The sequence below is a fragment of the Phaseolus vulgaris genome, chromosome 10 (assembly GCF_000499845.2).
Source record: "Phaseolus vulgaris cultivar G19833 chromosome 10, P. vulgaris v2.0, whole genome shotgun sequence".
NCBI lineage: Eukaryota > Viridiplantae > Streptophyta > Magnoliopsida > Fabales > Fabaceae > Phaseolus > Phaseolus vulgaris.
The window spans coordinates 43041984-43063158 of record NC_023750.2 but is presented as its reverse complement, the minus strand read 5'-3'; the positions used below and the strand labels follow the sequence as shown (position 1 = coordinate 43063158).

The 21175-nt window shown below is 31.7% G+C and overlaps 4 protein-coding genes across 5 annotated transcripts; 1 reads left to right on the top strand and 3 right to left on the bottom strand.

Moving 5' to 3' along the window:
- The first annotated feature begins 744 nt into the window (after positions 1–744).
- On the top strand, positions 745–3583 carry LOC137818175 (uncharacterized). Its single transcript, XM_068621437.1, has 2 exons — positions 745–1090; positions 2814–3583. The coding sequence occupies exons 1-2, from the start codon at positions 817–819 to the stop codon at positions 3491–3493; spliced, it is 954 nt and encodes a 317-aa protein (XP_068477538.1). The 5' UTR covers positions 745–816; the 3' UTR covers positions 3494–3583.
- A 4360-nt stretch (positions 3584–7943) lies between these two features.
- On the bottom strand, positions 7944–8312 carry LOC137818085 (uncharacterized). The gene has a single exon (XM_068621305.1). It carries the CDS (start codon positions 8310–8312, stop codon positions 7944–7946), a length of 369 nt encoding a protein of 122 aa, XP_068477406.1.
- Positions 8313–10872: 2560 nt separating this feature from the next.
- Positions 10873–12935, bottom strand: LOC137819470 (uncharacterized). Its single transcript, XM_068623323.1, has 3 exons — positions 12336–12935; positions 11229–11300; positions 10873–11105 (listed from the first exon to the last, which is right to left on the bottom strand). Exons 1-3 carry the CDS (start codon positions 12822–12824, stop codon positions 11100–11102), a joined length of 567 nt encoding a protein of 188 aa, XP_068479424.1. The 5' UTR covers positions 12825–12935; the 3' UTR covers positions 10873–11099.
- A 1821-nt stretch (positions 12936–14756) lies between these two features.
- LOC137819617 (uncharacterized) lies at positions 14757–17521 on the bottom strand. 2 transcript variants are annotated; one of them, XM_068623517.1, is made up of 6 exons: positions 17193–17516; positions 16975–17107; positions 16718–16821; positions 16133–16277; positions 15873–16013; positions 14758–15589 (listed from the first exon to the last, which is right to left on the bottom strand). In XM_068623517.1, the coding sequence occupies exons 1-6, from the start codon at positions 17231–17233 to the stop codon at positions 15005–15007; spliced, it is 1149 nt and encodes a 382-aa protein (XP_068479618.1). In that variant the 5' UTR covers positions 17234–17516; the 3' UTR covers positions 14758–15004. The 2 variants fall into 2 exon arrangements, with proteins under 2 accessions (XP_068479619.1, XP_068479618.1); XM_068623518.1 differs by lacking the exon at positions 15873–16013 and having other exon boundaries at positions 14757–15589; positions 17193–17521.
- Positions 17522–21175: the final 3654 nt, after the last annotated feature.

The following is a 21175-nucleotide window of genomic DNA, read 5'->3' as shown; positions in this document are numbered from 1 at the left end:
AAAATTCACAATAATGTTATTCCACCTCTACTTTAGTATCTCCAAATATTCCACCAAATTTATATAGCAATATTCCAATTATTGCTATATATCCCTCTTTATATTTTATTGCTGGATTTAAAAAAAAAAATCAATGAATAATCTTAGGATGAAAACTAAAGTTACTCAAATGACCTTATAGATTTATCATTTCATAAGAACACACAATTTCTTTCTTAAACCTCAAAATTATTTTTTGAAACCAAAATCTTTAACCTGGTCGGTATATATTCAATGATATATGTTTTTTTCTAAAAAATTTATTTATTATGAATCTGATTGTTCGAATTCTTGAAGTTATATATTATATATTAATTTTTTATTTTTTTAATTCACGTTTGAATTAAAAGAGCCATTGATGAAAAAATTGAAATTGTTGTGAAGAATATTGTTTGAAAGAAAATTATCAATTTTCTTTTTTAAAACTGAAAAAACCCAAAACTGAACACTGGTTTGGATATTAAAAAGTGAAATGTGTTATTTATTACCAATTAATAAAAAACGATCACTTTACTACTACTAAATAATAATAACATTATTCCACATTTTTTTATCAAGAAAAATAATTAGTATTTTATATATAACATAACATTGCAAATAAACATTGCGGTGAAAATAATTACAATGAGTACGTGGCTATTTGTTTGAGAAAAGGCCTTGTCAAACGCCGTCGTTTCCGGGAACTGATCCTGCAAAACGCTGAACATTCTCTTAACGGTAATACCAGAAACACAATTTCAGAAGCGCGGGGAGAGAGAAAGAAGAGAGAGAAAGAGAATGGCGAGCAACGATGGAGAGAGGGAAGGAAGAAGAAGGAGAATTTCAGACAGAGGTTCCGATCGCATGGCCCTAATAACGGGTCGAATCAACGCGCTTCCTCCGACGCCACCGTCTTCCACCAACTCCCCAACGCACCGCGGCGTTCCTCGCCACGCGACGTCCATGTCCGTCGCCGGTTTCGATTCCCACTCAGAAGAAGATGATGTCCCCTCTCGCCACCAGCGTCCTCAATCATTGTCAGCATTCGAAGATTACAACGAAAATCTCTCTGGTTCGTCTTGCAATCCTATCCCATCTTTCTCTTTTTTTTTTTTTATAATTTTGTTGATTTATCTGTGAAGATCGGACACGCCTCTTAAATGGTGTACCATGTCGGACACATATCAGATATCGATACTCATAAGACGTTCATATGAGACATTCGTAAGATACGTATTGATGAAGAGTCAATTCAAAAAATATTTTGTAAATAACACGGTTCTAACACAATTTTTAAAAAGATAAATGCATTAATTTTAATTTGTGCATATAAATCGACACTAGTAAGACGTATTAGTAGAGTGTCTAACTCAAAAAGTATTTATTGAATTTCTAATAATTATAGTATAATACTAACATAATTTTAAATGCGAGAAATATATTAATTTTTTGTACATATAAATTTTTATAGTATAATAGTAACATAATTTTAAATGCGAGAAATATATTAATTGAAATGTGGTACATATTTCATTGGAACTGTTTATTTTATAAAGGGTGTTGTAAACTTTTTGAAAATTTTCACTTTATGCAAAGGGTGTTTGATGAAAATGTAAATTTCCATTTCATTGAGAATGCTTCACTGTTATGCTTGATTGGAAGTTACACAACATTTCTAGGAGATTCCATTATTTATTGTTATTTAAATTTAATTAGGGTGCACAGACAATGCATTTTCATTCAAATATATTTTAATTTTGTAATAATTACTTAAAAAATAATATATAAGATCATTTTTTATTGAGTGAATGTTAAGTTTTCCATTTCAGATCCATGTTCATTACAAAATCATGTTAAAGACACCACAAAAGCAATTATTTGTTTCCATAGAAAAATGAAGGTCCTCACTCCTTGGTCATGAAGAGGGTGTTACCTAGACAATTGTAAATCTACATTTATGGAATTGTAAAACATGTCGGAGAATCTATTTTGACCATGATAATAACAGAAACCTTCCTCGTGAAGTGGTTTTAAGTTTTGGCACTATTTTCTTCAAGGAATCCAACTCTGCAACTCAGTAACTTGTGAGTTGCAATATTGTTTATCTGTGGTCATTTTAGCATAACCAATTCACATCACAGAAAATATAAGTTTTAACACTGACATTTCGTAGCAGTTATTTTGTGAAAAATTTATGGTGAAACCTATGAGATTCCGACACGTCTCTTAAATGGTGTGTTTGTGTTGGACACTGAATACTTATACAACACTTGTAAAACATGTATCAGTGAAGTATCTAATTCAAAAACTATTTATTGGATTTCTGACAATTGTAATACGATTCTAACATAATTTAAAAAAAAAATACTTTATTTTTTTCAAAAACTCAAACTTATTTTATAAATTTTTATTATGACTATAAAAATAAGTAACAAATCCTTTGAACCAATCATGAGAAATGTATTGGACAGGAGGTTCCCGACAAGAACAAGAAACATCTTCCTGCTATAAAAAAATTGAAACATACTTAAACATATAAATCTTTATTGTCAATTTATATAATTCATAATTATACAATATATAATATCCGTATTTTATATTTTAGAAATTATACATATCTCTGTCCATGTCTTATCTATGTCAGTGTCCATGTTGTACGAGTGTCTGTATCAGTGACCATGTTGTATCAATGTCTTTATATCATGTTGTATCAGTGACCATGTTGTATCAGTGTCTGTGTTAGTGTAAAAGGAATCGATACTCTGCTTATTAATTGAATTTGTTGGGATTTTCAGGAGGTGCTGAAGATAAACGCAGAGCTGCATTTTCTTCAAGGCTAAAACATCAGGCAGGATTTAGGTATTCACACTTGGAACATATGGATTTTGAAAATGAAAAGGAAGCTGGCAAAGAGGACTCTGATCCTATTACAGAACCAAACAACCAAGTTTCAGATGATGGTGCCAAAATGCAACCATCTCCTGATGCCAAAGTGCAATCATCCCCTGATGCCAAAATGCAACCATCCCCTGTGCCATCAAAACCTAAAAGTCCAGCACAAAACACAGAAGTAAAGCAACCACCTCCCAGGAAAAAGGCTACATTTTTCTCTTCAAGGGAACTGAATCACTGCATTTTAGCTTCTGAATCCACACGTGCTCTCAGTTCTCTGATAATTGCAGTGGTGGTAGTTTTCTATTACTTGATTTCAAAGAGTGTTTTGGCCTCAAGGCCTCTTTACATCCTTCTGTTAACTGATGTTACAATTGTGTTTGCTCGCCTGCATTGTGGAAAGGCCATTGTTGTGGAAGAAAATGAGGGAGAAAAAGGCAAAACTCCTGGAGATGGACACAGTTGGGGAGATGCTGTGAAGCTTTTGGAGAGGGGTTTGGTGGCTTACCAGGCACTCAGAGGTGCTTTCATAGATTGCAGTATTTATCTAGTGGTTGTTGTATGTGCAACCTCCATCGTGTAACTTCTTTTTATAAAAGTTTTCATGTTAAGTATTATTATACAACTTGACATCTTAATTACGCTGACATTTGAAAATGCCTTCCTGCTTCACTTCGAGTACTACAACTATCTGCTTCCAAATAATTTTGTTGTAAAATCTTGTTTCATTTTCTCCCTTTGAGGACTATCAGTTAATTTGAATTCGTAGTCGAGTTAAGCATATTATCTTTCTGTCAAATCTTTTGTTGAACCCATTATATATATTCTGCAGACCTTAGCATGTTAGATACATTTTATGAATGTTTCAGAGATCCAAAGACTTGTCTAATTTGATGCTCGAATGATGCAGCCACACAGTATAATTGAAGCCTACCATGAAAATCATTTACAGAGAGATTGTTTGAAATTTGAACACTTGCAATGGTGTTTTGGAACCTGCACACTACAGCATGCACATATATTATGCTCACATAAAGAGTATACAACTTTAAAAGTTGTCAAAACATCATTTTTCTAGTATGTTAAAACAAAAATGGATTTTGGACGAAACCATTTTTTTGGAAAATTACTAATATGGGGTAAAAGAAGTTTTTTTTAAATGAGTAACTCATATAACATGAAAGAGAAATTTAGAGTGAAAATTATTGTTGGAGATCTCACGTCGACTAGAGATTATGGGTTGAAAAATAAGTACAAACCTCAATCTCATGAGTCGATTTTATGGGTTGAATTAAACTTAAAGTTCACTTCGTAATATGACATCAGAGTCATTTTGAGTCTATGTTGAGTTAACTTAAAGTACGACTTAGACGTTAAACTCTTTCAATCTAAATTCGTATTCATGAACTGCTAGATGTGCACTGTATTTTTGTAAGATTTATCTCATTTCATACTTGTTTTTTACTCAAATTCATATTTTTTTAAAAAAAATACACTAGTTTGGTAAAATAAAAAACACACAAAACAGTTAACTCGGATGACAGCTTTATAAGTAAAAATAATAATACCATGTGAAGTTAGTTTTTTCTAACTACAAACCGTAATATATAATTAATATACTGATTTTATAATATCTTTTTAAAACTTATATCAAGAATTGTTTTTTATTAGTTGAAAGAGAAAAAAAAAATTATGTTGTACTAAACTTTAACTTTATTTGATGGTACCTTTGAATATGGCACAGATCATGACTTGCTTAGTGAATAATTGTGCTCAAGTTTTGGTAATGGTGACAAAGAACCCTGCAATACACTGAAAAGTTATACTGTGTGAATAGACAATGATCTTTTCAGACTTTGGTTTCCTTTATATAAAAGTTAATGGTTAAAAAACGAAGGCAAAATAATATAAAACAATTTTATTTTGCTGATATTTGAAAATAACAAATATCTACGAGTAAAAACAAAATTTCAATTATATATATTATGAGTGGTCCAATAATGATTCCATAATTGATGATCAGATAAGATCCATAGATATTCGTTAGAATTGTTGAAGATCCCACATCGATTAGAGATTAGAGCCTTTCATTGTATATAAGTGGGTGCAAACCTCAACCTCATGAGTCGGTTTTATGGGGTTGAGTTAGGTGTAAGGGGGTGTGTTAAGGAAAATGCAATTGAAAATAAATTATATTGAATGATAAAGATGGCAAGTTAAAAAATTTCTAAATGCAGGTGATTGGCACATCAATAAAGTAGCATGAGGAATCCAACATCAACGTTCTCTATCAAGAATTTGATTGTTTTAGCAACTTATTTGAAAATCGTGCATATTCAGAACCCAAAGTATTTGTACTCAACATAATAAAAAAATGTATATAAATTTTGCTTCTAATGTTTGAGCATATTTTTATATATTTGAATTTATTATATATGAAAAGATATTGAATACTTAAAACAAAAGAAGAGGAACGAAGGTGTGGAGTAGCTTTGAAAAAGTTATTCCGAATAAATGCATTAGAGACAGTAGAAAATGACACATGAGAGGCCTATTGGAGGTACGTTAAACATCATAAATATTCCACCAAATATTTACATAATTCAAATTTAACTAAATATAAAATATAACCAATTTATCTACTTGTGTTCTTTTTCACGTCTTTCAAAGTTAAATATATATACGTGTGTGTCGATTTTACAAGATAGATTTAAATTTAAAATTTATTTTTAATATAATATTAAAATCATTTAGAACATATTCTACGAGATTTATTAGGATGTATAAGTTATCTATTATCAGATCACTATTTGTCCATAATATATAATCTCGTATCTGTTGACATATTTCAGTGTAAAAAATAAATAAATACAAATTTTACCGATATAAATCTTATATAATTACATTAATAAATCTTTAATTTATTAATGGATGTTATAAGATTGAAATTTATGTTCTGAATTCAAAGATATAGAGGTTTGTCTGCAATTGAGAGAATCCAAAAAAGCATGTATTTTAGAGACATCACAGTCAAGCATGGCAGAATGAATGACCAAAATGAGTGATTCGATCAGTAGAGGGAAAGTGGGGCTTAGAGTAGATGTCCCAAATTTCATCCTTCCCCAATCAACCAATAATCATATTCATGGTAACTTTGGTAGATATGAGCTGCCAATTACAAATACTACTGCTTTTTCTGTTGCATTTATTCACCAACCATTTGGTTGATTGAATGGTTTTGCATCTTTCACCTAATGCCATTTACATGATCAATGGCAGTGTGTGACTTGGAGAGACACAGTGCACAGATATGACAGACCAGTACTGGGTTTTTTCATGACTATGTAGCAGAGACAGATGTCTATCTAGTATACAAACACAGACATGAACACTAAGACACATGTCTATATAGTATAGATACAAACACGAACACTGATACAACACAAACACGGATATATGAAAGAATTTATTCTTTATTTTTGTAATCATAATCAAAATTTATATAATAAGTTTGAGTTTTTAAAAAATTGATGTATTTTTCCTTTTTTAAATTGTGTGTTAGAATCATGTTAGAATTATCAGAAATCAAACAGTGTCTGATACGTGTGTTCGACACGAACACCACATTTAAGGAGCGTGTCTGAGTCTGATAGGTCTTTGGAAGCCTCAATTGATTCTTAATTATGTTGTGAATTTATGGAAAAGTAGAGTGAGGGTTTGTCTCCAAATTTGGAAGCCCTTTGTTCACCTACTTGATGGGTGACCAAAACACATTTGGGGTTAGACAGTTTGGTCCAAAGGATATGGGAAGGTATGGTGGCACAAGGACAGGCATTAAATTTCATGTGCCCCACTGCACCAGTCTGCAATGTCTCAGAGGTGGGTAAGATAAAAGGGTTAACGAATTAGGATGCAAGAGAAAGGGTCCTGTAGCTTTTACTATTCCAGGTTTTTATCCTTTTCTCCCTGGATTGCTTTGTCACATTAAATGGAAGACTCAGATTCGGTTGAAAAAGAAGGTGAAGAGAAAGAAAACAGATAGGTGGGAAGAAAGAGGAAATAAATTCCAAGAGGGACAAGTGAAAGAAGGTTGGATGCCACTACCACATTATCTTCACAGACCACATGGTTGGTTGCAGTTTCTTCTTTTTTCTGGATACCAGGACCTGCTGGACCACCTTTCAACTTGGTTAATGTGATTTTGTTGCTTGATCAACACTGGGGGAATTTTGTTCAAAGATTTTATTTTCTTACTGTCCAGGTACTGTCAATATAATCTCACAGATTCGAGATCAAAGACAGTTTAAATAGACCTTACTCACTAACGATGTTATCTTAACAGACTTGAAATCGTAACATTGACCAACTTGCAGTGTAAGATCATGGAGAAGTAATGAGGACAAGTGTTCAACCTTAAGCATATAACATTCTAACAAGAACAACATAGAAAAATCATTCCCAAGTTCAGTATCATGTTACAAGTGTGGAAGGAAATGTTAACTCAATTTGGAGGTTAGATTAGATGTGTTGTTCAATTATAAACATCAGTGTATGTAGTAATCCTGAGACAAAGTGGTTTGGTTGGTTTTTGTGTGAATAGAATAATACATATGGGGAGAGAAATTATCCTTGATTAGCACTTCACTTCTGAAACAATCAATCTCAGAACTTTCGGCTATAAAAATATTGTTTCCAGAAAGAAAGGAAAAAAGTGTGTGGTAATGTCATGATTTTAAGCAATTAGGAACAAATGCTTCAGCTCTGGTTTCTTTATTGTTATAGTGAAAGTTGTTTTGTAGGCATGAATTGACACGACCCTGACTCAAAAAGTTTTAGCTAATGAGTCAAAAGGTTCATCCAAACACCATACATGAAAAAGAGGACACAAGAAAGAATTGGAAAGATGAAGAGAACTTAACTTCCATATCTTAGTCAAAGAGATGATTATCTGATATAACTAGAAGTCTCACCATTTGTACAATGCATCATAACTCATCTGAAAAAAATGAAAATGAGTCTAAAGGAACTCAAAACTACATCATGTTACTCTTATGGTTTATCTCCAATTCACCACCCATCACTTGAATTTTGGCAAGGATCTTGGAGGGTGCTGCAAATCTAGCTGAGAATGAGCGAGAAACATTATCAGGGTCTGTGGAATAGCCATCATCGAAGTTGTGTAAGTAGGAGGTAGGATCATACTGAACATGGAACACAGGTGAAGGTCTGAAGAATCTCCTCCTCTCTCTCTTTATCTTCCTCCACAATGCTTTCCAGCTTCCCATCTTCAATCTGGTTACAAATTGGTCGACACGCACAATGGGATCATAGCCAATTCTCTCATAGCTTTGCCAACTGCTGTGGCTTATGGTGCTTAGACAGTGACAATTTTCAAGGTTCATGGTGTACAGAACTAGCACAGACAGAATAGAGAACCTTGGGAGCACAAAATGGTTTAGGGGACCAAGGTGTTTGAAGTGCATGCACTGAGGCTATTTATATAATGACAACAACACACACCTCTTTCATCAACTCACCACCACCACCTCAGCACAGCATGTACTTACAATAGGATAGGATCAGAAAAAGAGTGAAAAATACTATAATCCACCAGTGTTAATACTTTCTTCTCATGTCACCAATTATGTGAACTTTTGAAATTGGTTCATGCATATTGTTGGAGATCCCATTTCTCGTAAAGATAAAGACATTTCGCAGTATATAAGTGAATACAAAGACATTTCACAATATATAAGTGACTACAAATCTCATGTTATAAGTCAGTTTTATAAGGTTGAATTAGATTTAAAGTCTACTTCTTATATGGTATCAGATCACTTAAAGTCTATCTTAGCAAAAATTTGTTAAACTGTTATTAGGTCATTATTGAACTAACCATAAATATATTGTTACACGCACGTATTAAGGTCCATCTCTTGATAGCTATGTTTGTATGTTGTCACATGGGCCATGGGGTATATGGTTTGTTGAGTAAGTGACTTTGGAGAAACATAAACAATAAACAAAGGGATAACTATTTTATTAAGAGAAAAATTGGTGATTGAAACACCTAAGTCTTGTACTATGTATCTGATGTGCCAGAATGTTATAAACAATATGGTTCCGCAATAATAGGTTTTGTGTTTTGGGGTTCACAGGGAGTTCTAAACAAAAGATACCCTGCTAATAAGCAACCATTTGAGAAGTTTTTATTTGTCTTTTTGAAGCACAAGTTTTCTGGTTCAGTGTAAGACCACAAGACCACCCTATAAACAAAGATTGGTCGGTGCTAAGTGTTTGATTTTAGGACTTAATTAATAACATCAAAATTTTAAATGTGTTTAACCCTTTTAACATGGTCCTTTGGTTTGTACCAGTGTTGGTTTCAATTTCACATGGTTTTGAATCAATGTGATAAAGTTACTGTGTGCCACTCCAACCTTGTTTTGTTGGCCCACTCTATATTCCCTCATTGCCCTTTTCTTACCCTTTTCTTTTTCATTGGTCACTGCACAATGCTGCTTCTTCCTAAAGTTATTTTTATCATTGTTTGAAAATAACTTATAAGGGGAAACAAATGATGTTGAAGAAAAAAAGTAAAACTGAAATTACTCATGCACAAAAAAGAGCTATCTCATATAGCTCTCAAATGTTTGCTGGACATTAATGAAAAAAAAGTAAAGAAGATAAAAAGGGAAAAAGAGAAAAGAAAGAAGAGAAAAAGGAGAAAGAAAAGAAAAGAAAAGAACATGGTGATGTAAAATCAGAGAGATCTATGAGAAATGTTGTTTGTAAAGATTACATAATAGTTTGTGGATTTATATAATTTTCTCCATTTGCATTTTCCTTTTTTTTATTAAATGCATTAGTAAGAGACAAGAAGTGACAGGCTTAATTTTAAAAAATAATTAATATTTGATTTCTTATATTTTTATAAATACTTACAAAAATATGATGCATTGTATGTTTATCAAATTGTGAAAATGAAAAAGTATTCAAATTTTATTTGGTTTGCAAAAGAAACACTTATTTTTATTGTATTACAAATAATTAGAAATTAGTAGCTTTGTTTGGAAATAAAGTAGGACTAGGAAGTTGATGAAGAAAAAGGTGAGACTGAATTTATTCTCACATAAAAAGTAAAAAGTTATCTCACAAGCTCTTAAAAGTTAAGTGGATCATTAATTCCGAAGGGGAAAAAGGGTTACAACAAAAAAGGAGATGGTTTTGTAACTTTTTCTCCATGTTCATTTTTCTTATTTTAAAATTAAATATGAAAAGAAAAAGAGAAAATTCAAAATATAATTAGTGCTTTAGTTATTGTTTTATTTTTAAACCAAACCAAGATAAACAACATGCATTTTTTTTACATTTAATTCAATGTATTTCAAAACAAAATTAACATGCATTATTTTACATTTAATTCAATGTATTTCAAAACAAAATTAGAATCATACGATAGGGTGATGTCTTCTCCTTTCTATAGTTTAATAATTAAAAAAAAACACTCATTTATATAAAAAAATGAAAAAAATTATATAAATCAATAAAAAAAACTTTTTTTTCTCAAATATTTATAAATTTAAGTACTTTCAATTATCCTTAATTTTATTTTATATTAAATATGTCATATTAAGATAATGATATTTAACAATAAATAAGTGAAAACAAACCTCAATCGATCGATTTTATAAGAGAAAAGATATTTTCTCGATAAAATTATTCACTTTATCATAATTGAATAAAATATAAAATCTTTGAAGAACGGATCCATCTGAGAATAAAGATAGAGTTCTATTCTCCCTATCACTGTCCATAACAATAAAATTGAAACTAAAAGGAAATTTTGGAATTAAGTTTAAAGTTGAATTCTTAATAATATTTTATATTTTTATTTTTGTATTGATATCCATGGCTTGATTGCAGAAAACTATACAAAATGGGAAAACCTTCAGCAAGATCTGATGGAAAAAAAAAAGTCCTTATTTTGATGATTGAAATGTTACAATAATGATGATGATAATACAATGATTGCAAGGAGCTCCTAATAATACATAGATGTACACATACCATCTTAGAGTAAGTGAGCATTGATTCTTCCAAACTCGAATCATGTAATTTACACATGTAAGCATGGTGCATATGGTGGAAGACAGACATGTTTTGAGGCTTCTGCAGAGTGTTTTTGCTCAGTCCTTGAGTTCATAATTGAAATGAAAAACAGAGTGAGTAGAAGGGAATCGTTGACAAGGCAAAGAAAATAGTGACAGAGTGTTTTAAGACCCCACTAAGCTCAATTAATGGCATCAAAACCTTACCTTGTAAATACAATGTTGAAGAATAATTGCATGACTTTTTGTATTCACCAAAACCTCACATGCCAGTATTGTCTGTTGGGATATTCAGAGACATAGTATCAGCAAATTCAGAACATCACCAACATAGATCATGTTTCAGATCCCATGTTTTTTTAATCAGAGTCAAATTATAATGGTCCAACTATAATATATAATTCAGTCTACATTTACTTTATCAATTCGTTTTATGTATTTAATCAGGTTTAAAATTTGTTCTAATAAAATGTGTTATCTACTATTTGACTCTTTTTTTTCTAGGTAAAGAGTTCAGCAAGAATTCCCTTACCAGATCAATGAGAAAGTTTATCCTAAAAGTTTTTAGTTCTACCAAAAATATAGAGAAGACACTTTGGTTTACAAATGGGTTTAATATATAATTGAGATTATATTAGAGATATACTAAAATTATAACAAAAATTTATCACTTCCCTAAGATATTACTAAACAAAATTTAGAAAGAAAATTGATTTAAACAAAATGATAAAAATATAAGTTTGAGTTCGACCCTTTTCTTAAATGGTGTGTCAGTGTCGAATACACGTATCGGATATTATATGACATTCGTAGGATACGTATCCGTAAAGTATCTAATTCAAAAAATATTTATTAAATTTCTGACAATTTTAGCACGGTTCTAAATCAATTTTAAAAAGAAAAAATACATTAATTTTCAAAAAACTCAAATTTATTATATAAATCTTTATTTTGATTATAAAAAATAAGAAACAAATCCTTCTGAACCGTCATGAAAAATATATTTCTGCTCCAAAAAAATATCTGGAACATACTTGTGCACATAAATCTTTATTGTCAATTGATATATAATATATGGATTTGTGTCTCAATGTCCTACATTTTAAAGATTATATGTATTTCCGTATCCGTGTCGTATCAGTATCCGCGTCAGTATCTGTGTTACATAGGTTGTTACTTTATATGTCAGTTTAGAGAAAATGTCTTATTATTGTTACTTGATATGTAAGTGTCTCAGATGTCAAGTTGTATAATGATATCTAACCGGAGAACTTTTGTAAAAAAGATTATTGCAGAAAAAAGAATTTATATTACCTTAAAGGTAAAAGGGATGTTAATGGTGAGAAAGCCGATTTGGCCAGCGACCTCAATAACGGTGTGAAAGTAAACTTCACCCTTTGCCATGTCCTCAAGCAAATGGGCCACTTCGGTAGACGGAAGCCCACTAAACTGCAGATCACCGTCCACGTCCTTTGAGGCCCAACTCCGCACGTGCCACCCCTCCGATTCCACGTGACCCATCTTCTTCCCCCGGTACTTCACCCCAACGTCCACCTCCGCCAGGTCCAGCCAATACATGCCGCGGTTCTTCACCGCCACCGACAGCGTTATCCACACGTCCGCCCCCACCGGCGGCAGCGGGTGCACCCTCACGCGCTTCACGTTCATCCGCTGTATCTTCAGCTCCGGACTCCACGGCCACAACACCATCGACCCCGCCGCGCACACCACCATCACCACCATCCACTTCAAACAGCAAAAACGCCTTAAAACGACGGTGTTTGACTGAAATGCCTTCGCCATTGCTTCAATTTCGCTTCACATGAAGAACTTCGGTACCTCACTATATACTCACCAGTTCTGCGTAGATGAAGGGTTTCGCTTACGTTCATGTTTTGTTTCATCTTAGAATTCGTGTCTTGTCTCCGTCCGCGAAATTCTGTTCGGCTTTCCCTTTTGTTTATGCCTTACGTATGTTGCTGTCTCTTTGCTACTAACATCTGCCACTACAAAAATTTAATACCACCAATTTTCACAAATTCAAATTCATTTTTACATGAATTAAAATAGAGTGAAATATGTTTTTGCGTGTAACACAAAATTGATTTTTTCAACCAGAAACTTATAATATGAAAATATATTTTAACTTATAATATGAAAATTATTAAAATATGAATACTTACAATAGTTCGTTTTTTTTTTAAAAATTTATTATTATTTTGATTGCGTGATCAGATTTTAGTGATTCAAAAATTTAAATTATAATTTTTAGTGAACAATTAATTTTTTTTATCTTTTTTATTTCCTCTCATTAATAGTTTAAACTATTATTTGCAAATACTTTCAGGATAAATAATGTTAGTATATTTTTTAGGTGTGATTGCAGATGCAATTTCATTTTCTCTCTTTTACTGACATATATAGATTGGGCTTGGTGAGTTTTAGGGTGCAAAGTGTTAAGCCCTAAAATTTGGGCTGCATAGGCAGAAAAGGGACTGTTTCTTCCTGCACCTCCATATCTTCTTCTGGCACCTCCATACACAACGTGAAAATACATTTTTATCCTTCTTGTGCCACCCCCATAGAATAACTTCCGGATTATATAATCCAGAAACGCATTTGAAAAAGGAGTTCTGGATTACATAATCCGGAAGTTAAAAAAGACTTCCAGATTATGTAGCCCGTAATGTAATCATGCATCTGAAAAAAGACTTCCGGATTATATAATCCAGAAGTTAATTACAAATTTGAAAAATGACTTCCGGATTATGTAATCCGGAATATTGCAGAGGGGCATTTTTGAAATACGAAAATCTATGGAGGTGAGAGAAGAAGGTATGGAGGTGTAGGAAGAAGAAGCCCAGAAAAGGATGTGAAATCCAAGCCGTGCAATCCAAATCTAATTAGGGTATTTCTTCTTGCAACCCTACATTTTTTTCCTACACCCCTATATTCTTTGAAATATCAGAATTATCTTTGATAATTTTGGGTGATTTCGAAATAGGAGTTTCATAAGAAAAATGTGTTAGGAAATCAAGGAGGTTAAAAACTATTCTGAAATATTCTTTTTGGAACACATTTATTTATTTATTTTCAGAGTGATAAATCTAGAATTCGTGTTCCGTAAATATTATATTCTTTGAAATAGCAAAATTATAATTTTGGGTGATTCTCAAATAGGGGTCCATGATCAAAAGGTGTTAGGAAAGAAGGAAGGAAAAAAACCATTCCAAAATATTCTTTTTGGAATATATTTTTTTAATTTATAGAATGTTAAATCTGGAATTCATAAAATGTGTTACAGAAATATTCCAATAAAAGTGATTTGGAAATCATTGTTAAAAGAGATAAAATGATCTTTTCTGAAAATATCGGGTGCAGGAAGTCATTTGTTCGGGTGCAGAGAGAAACACCCCTCATTAATCATCCATATATTAACTTTCAGAATTTTTCTTTTCGCACCCAGTCAATTTGAACTTACACCTTATTATAGACGTAAAATGCTAAAAGTGGGGTGGAGTCAAAATATATTCTGAATTTAATATTCCATAATACAATTTTGGATTTGGATTTGAATTTGCATAACACTTTTTTGCATAATACTCTTTTCAATTACTGATGGATCGCATTAATCTATATTAAATATGCTTAATAAATTACAATAATGATAATTGTAAAAAATCAATTAACAAATGATATTTATGATTTAACTTATCACAACAAAGACACGTAATTAAACACTATAAATAAATTTCTTTATAAACGTGTAAATTATACACTTTTATTAATTACCAACCTACACTTTTTACATAGAGTGTCACCTTTTTCAAGTTCATGAAAGAAGAAGCAATAAGCCTATCGGCACATCAAATTCTATATAAGTGTCTTTTTAAGATAAATTAAAGAATAAACAAACCAAACTAAAACAACAAAGAGAATGTTCTCTCTGGTACTGGTGTGGTGACAGTGAAGCTGCATGCTTTTCATCTCTTTCTGAGAGCTAAAAAATGAGCTCTCAAATCATCATAATCGGGTAGTTTCGGATGCACATGCGATGCACCACCCCGCATTCCCGATTCTAAGGAAACTGTTCGTATATGCCCTTTTGATGTTTCCTCTGCAGTGTTGGGTTCAGAGGGAAGAGATTTACCTCTGACATGTGAGCTTCTACGCCTTCTGATTTGCCCAGTACCATGTTCTGGTTGTTGAGAAGGATAACCTTTTCCTTTGCCTGATTTCACTCCACCTGAATCTGGTGCTGTTGCAGTGTCAGCATGTGTTGGTTTCTTTGAATCACTCTTGTTGGTCTTTTGTTTGAGGTAGGGAGGTGGAATGCCCCAGTAGGAAGAAATTGGCATGTTGGTTTCAACTTCATCCTCAGATATGCTTCCAAATGAACTTGAACTTCTACCCTTTCTGCCATCATGTGATGACATGCTTGTTTCATCATCACTGCTACTGTTTTGATGCATCCATCTCTCACCACTCAAATTCTTCCTTCCAAGATGTTGGGTGTCTCTTTCCTTTCCTTTTGGTGTATTGAAGTCTTCTCCAGCAATAGGCTTCTCCTGAAACCATAATCATAGGTCATTGAAGCACAAGTTATCTAAAAATCTTGATCACTTTTTATGTGATAATACTTGACTTTTTTCGTTTATGAAAGAGTTAACAAGTGTAAGTGAAGGTTGATTGAGATCAAAATCATGAGTCCTTATAACAATTTCTCTTATGTTCAAGGATTGAAACATATAATCTCTCTTATCTTGAAGGGTTAAAATAATCTTGATCTAATTAGCAATTCAAATTCATATTTTGGCTGAATCAGATGCTCTATTGACTGCATAGACTTACTTCACGTAATGACGACTGTGGATAAAGTCTTTCTCTCAAAGACTTGTCATTCCATTCTATGGAAAAATCTTGTGCTATATCATGTAATAGTCCAATCTTAATTTCTCTTGTGGGTGGATCTTTTCTCAGACTCTCAACAAGCTGAGGAAAGTGATTATTTAAGAAGTTTTAAAAACAAAAGATGTCATGAAAAAAATTCAGTAATTTATCCAAGTATTTATGAATGTGCATGTGTTCTAAGAATGGAGTCATTGGTTTACCTCTTTGTTTGCATAAGGTTCAAGAGAATTCCCATATTTGTCAGTAAATAATGTTCTGAGCTGACGCAATTCTGGCAGATCACCAGTTCTTGCAGCAGCATCCATCAATGATGACACAGCTTCCTTGCATTCTTCAGGGCAATCCCTATTCAAGAAGATTTAAAGATTATAAGCATAAACTCTTTGCAGCTATAGACAAAAAGAGTAGAATAGAAGCCACTGAAACACAGACTGATATAATTTAAATTCAAGGTTCCATGTTCAGTTCATAAACCCCGTCATTAATTTTGTTTCATTAAACTTTTGGATATGGTGAAGGTTAAATGTGACAAAATTTAGAGGTGAGGTTTGCACCCACTTATATATTATGAAATGCTCTAATCTCCATAGGTCCAACAAACTCTGTTAGGATATGCTTGAAATGACTTTGTTTTCGTATTAAGAAGAAAACTTTAAGCCTAACTTAACTTCATAAAACCGTCTTATGAGATGAAGTTTGCATCCACTTATATATTATAATCTATGGTTAATGTGAGATGTCTAACCGAAAACAAAATATTCTAGTGCATATGTAGAGAAGCATACTTCTGCTTTGTAAAGTCTTCAACATGATCTGATATGCACCCAACAAATTTTTCAATGAGTTCATAGGAGGATAACGTTTTCTGCTCTAACAGAAGCTCCTTAGCCTGCTTCAAACACAAAGAGTCAACATTGTAACTTGAACAGCATACAATATTGCATGCATGCACAAAATGGATCAATACAAGGCTTTTACCAATCTTTTTTTAGTTGAAAAGTGATTGCATCTGCAAAATTGAAAACTATAATGCAAATCTTACCCTTGTGTATGCATCGTCTTCAAGGCCAATGGTGAGAAGCTCTGCAATGACACTCTTCAAAAACTTCACTTCTGCTTTCTTCCTATTCTGCACTCTCCCCAACCGAATCTTCAAAGACTTCAGGTAAGACAAACTGGTTTTTTCAAGTGAAACACAACCAAAGATCAGAAAGAAGATAAAAATGTTCAGAGAAAAAGTTGAGAGGAAGAGTATTGTACCATTTTGAATCGAACCTGGGCTTCAATAGCCACCGAAACATTTTGTGTCCTAGAATCTGAAAAGACCAAGTTTGCTGAAAAGGGAAAGTGACTTTTGTTGGGTATTTTAGATGCTGTGTTCTGGTTAAATAACTTATAATATAGAATGAAGATCAAGTTACGCAAGAATCTGCATTGAGGAGGCCTCAAAGAAAAGAAATGGAGAAGCTCCTCACAAGAGGTAAAATCAGAAACCACACTAAGAAAGAGACCACAACAAATTATCTCAAGAGCTAGAAAATGTAGAGAGAAAAAGGGTATCTTAAGTCTGCAACATAAACCAATAAAAATGGTTAGAAACTATGATGGAACATATATATAGAGAGGTCTAAGTTATGATTGTAAGAGTCATAGATTTAGTACGATGTGGTTAATGATGGAAGTTCCAATATTGTCCAACAAGAAACCAAATGTTGAGGCCAAAAAGACAGTGGCAGATTGGTAAAAGAAAGGGGTCTTAAGTCTTAACTTGAAGCTTGCATGGCACTCAGATGGAGGATGAGAGAAAAAGAAAGAGTTACGAAATTAGCTGTCAATTTGGTATACTCTGAGAAATTGCATGTGCACAAGAGAAGGAGAAAGGAAAAACCACTTCTGTAAAGTGGTACTTTTCTTCTACATATGGGTGTGACAGTTAACAGTTTTGAAAATGATTTACTAGTTTTTTTTATCAGAAAAAAAAAAAATATTTTAGGGCTACTTCAATTTTTATACCAGAAATCAAACACATCACCTCACACAAAAATACTAGACTTTAGGCTAAAGAGGTCAAACTCTTCCAACCTTACCTCTATTTAGTCACTCACATATATAACTTTTACTCTTATTAATATACCTCATTCAGACGAGTGACTCAAGACACCAATCAGAATAAGAAAAACATGTTATTTTTACCTTCACAGTTACCCACGACCAAATCTTTAGTTATGTCATCATGAAAATTCATGATGATCTATTCTTTCATTCCTAAAAATCTTCTTATTCCTTTGCTTCCAATTCCTAGTATAATTAATAAACCTTATCAATTAGGATTAAGATGGCTCGAATTGATCTATGTTTGTTCTATTATTAAACATCTACATACAATTAAGTACACTCATCTATTAAATAAGTATGTCAGTGGTTTGAAAATGTCTAATAGATAGAAAATATTATTGAAATCAATGAATTGAGTCTAATTCAATCTTATAAAACGAAGTTTGCACCCAGTTATATGCAATGAAATGTTCTTATCTTAATCGACTTGTTCTTATCTTAATCGACTTGATCTGCGATAGGTAATTTTTTTTTTTGTTAGTTAAAAGATTGTGACCTTCTTTAACATGATTGCTTGCTGTCTCCATGGAGGGACTCAGAAAGTGATGTATAACGAAAGATGTCACAAGCAATGACAAGTTAGAGTTGGCGTAAACTTGAGGCGAGAGTGGGGTAGGGACAGGTATATTCATGCATTGAATCAGATAATGTTTATTTCTTGTTCAGTAATTAATGAATATAATATTCAGAAATTATGCAGAAAAACGTTACAAAGTCACATTGAATGAGTTTCTTTTGCGTGCTCCTTCTTCTTGACATGATCCATCTTCTTTATTCTAAAAGTATGTTTATGACATTCCGTTTCAATGTTCACTTCATCACTTTGCTTGGTGATTAAGAATACTGAGGCTTTTCTCACACATGAGGATCATAACTTTTGTGCATGGTAAACATGGCTTTCAATGTCTGTCACATGAATGAGTGCATGCATATAATGGGAGGCCAATTCAATTCAAGCAATCTTATGCTACTGTGATGGGAGAGAATTCATCACACCAGAAAACTGCAGCTGTAACTTTATGTTATTTTAATATGAGAAAAAATATTATGACCACCTTTTTATATATTTATTATTTATACGTGATTATACACTGATTATGACTTTTAAGTCTAACTCAACTCTATAAAACCAACTCATGGAATGAGGTTTGCATCCACTTATATACAAATGAAATATTATCATCTCTAGTCGATGTGGGATCTCCAATACACCTCACGCCGAGAGTGACAGCTCGTGTCTGGGATAACATATTATGGGTGGTCCGATAACGGTTCGATAGCAGGTGGCACGATAGACCCAACAAACACTCGCTGGGATAAATTTTAAATGACTATGATACCATATCCATTAATATAAACACTAGAAAATCATTTAATAGAAACCATTTTTAGAGACTAAAAATAATTAATTGTTATATTTACTAAATTATATATTATCTTAGAGACTAAAAAAATTACTAATTTTTAAATTGATATCTAATTAGCTACTGAGATTTTAACTACCAATTATTTATATTCTAAATTTGGTAGCAAAAAAATTGGTAGCTAAATACCAATTTAAAAATTATTTATCAATAATAGAAACTAACCTAGGAATCAATAATTTTTTTAATCTCTAAAATAGTATTAATTTAGTTAATATTTTTTTTATCAGTAATAAAAATAAATAAATGTGACCCATTTTAGGAATGTTGTAACCCTTATACATAATAATTATCTTCTATCTCTAAAATTAGTTTTTATTTAATATTTTTGTGGTGAAATTAATTATTTATATATCAATATTTTAGACATATATTCAATATTAATAAATTTGATGAAATATTGTAAACATTTTAAATAAGTGATTTGATTGAATGCTGATGTGGTATATATCAATTCAACACTTTGGACTTTTAGCTTTTTGCACAAGTCAAGTAGTCAACTCCTTCGTGAGCAAGGAGCTTTCAAATTATCAACATGTAACAATAATAATAATACAAAAGAGAATTATTTATACCTAGTTAAAGATTTTCTTAATTGTAAATGATTTTTTACTGAAAAATTGGCTTTAGTTTTTGTTGTTGGTAAAAATTCATTTAAGTGCTTATTTAGCATGGAATATTCTAGACTAACTTACAATCAAAGTAGTCAAATTCTTCCTACACCTTATATTTTTTTAATCTGCACGTGATCCATTCTTAAATTTTCAAAAATTTCCAATATTCTGAAATTGAAAATCCAAAATTAAAAAATACATAAAATTCGGAATAGATTTGTGTTGAAATATAATCCCATAACATAATTGAAAAATCAAAATCAAATTGAAACAAATTATTCTAAAAAGTTCCAAAAAATACAATCTATAAATGTATTTCAAGAAATTTCAAAATCTAAAAAAATGTTACATAAATCCAAAAACATATTATAAAAAAATGTAAAATATATTTTGATCTGCATTCCCTTTTATTTAAGAATATTTTTATCATTTTACATAAATATCGATTGCATGAATTTCATCAAGAATTTCATCCCTTTTATTTAATAATATTTTTATCATTTTAATAAGTATCGAGTGCATGAATTTCATCAATAAAGGCTTGTTATTTCGATAATTGAGCCCAATGCAGTCTTGTTATTTCTGCACCAAATAAAAGCTCAACTTTTTTAAGAAACAATTAAATTTTTTAAGAAAAAGTTTATATATAGTTGAGCTCTTAATAAATATGAGAGAGGTATTTCAGACTATAATAATTAGTTATTAAAATATTATTTAAAATGCGTAATTAATGAGGCTTGACTTTAAATTTGTGTGCATCCAACAATTAACACTGGTACTCAAAATATGTGCAAATACTGTGCAATTGAATGTACAATTAAAATTTAAGATGTAAACTACGAGGTTGACTTTAAATTTTTTACGAGGTTGAGGTTTAAATTTTAAAAAAATTAATATGTGCAATTAAATATTTATTCTGATTCAGAATTTCCATTTCTAAACATAGTGAAATATATTTGTTCTATCTCAAGACCTTCTAACATATTTGTAGACTGTCTAGTGGCTGTTATACCAAAATTATTTAATGGATGGATCGTCTAACGGATTGTCGTAGGATCAACCAAATTGTTTTGTTTTCTTTTATTTATGA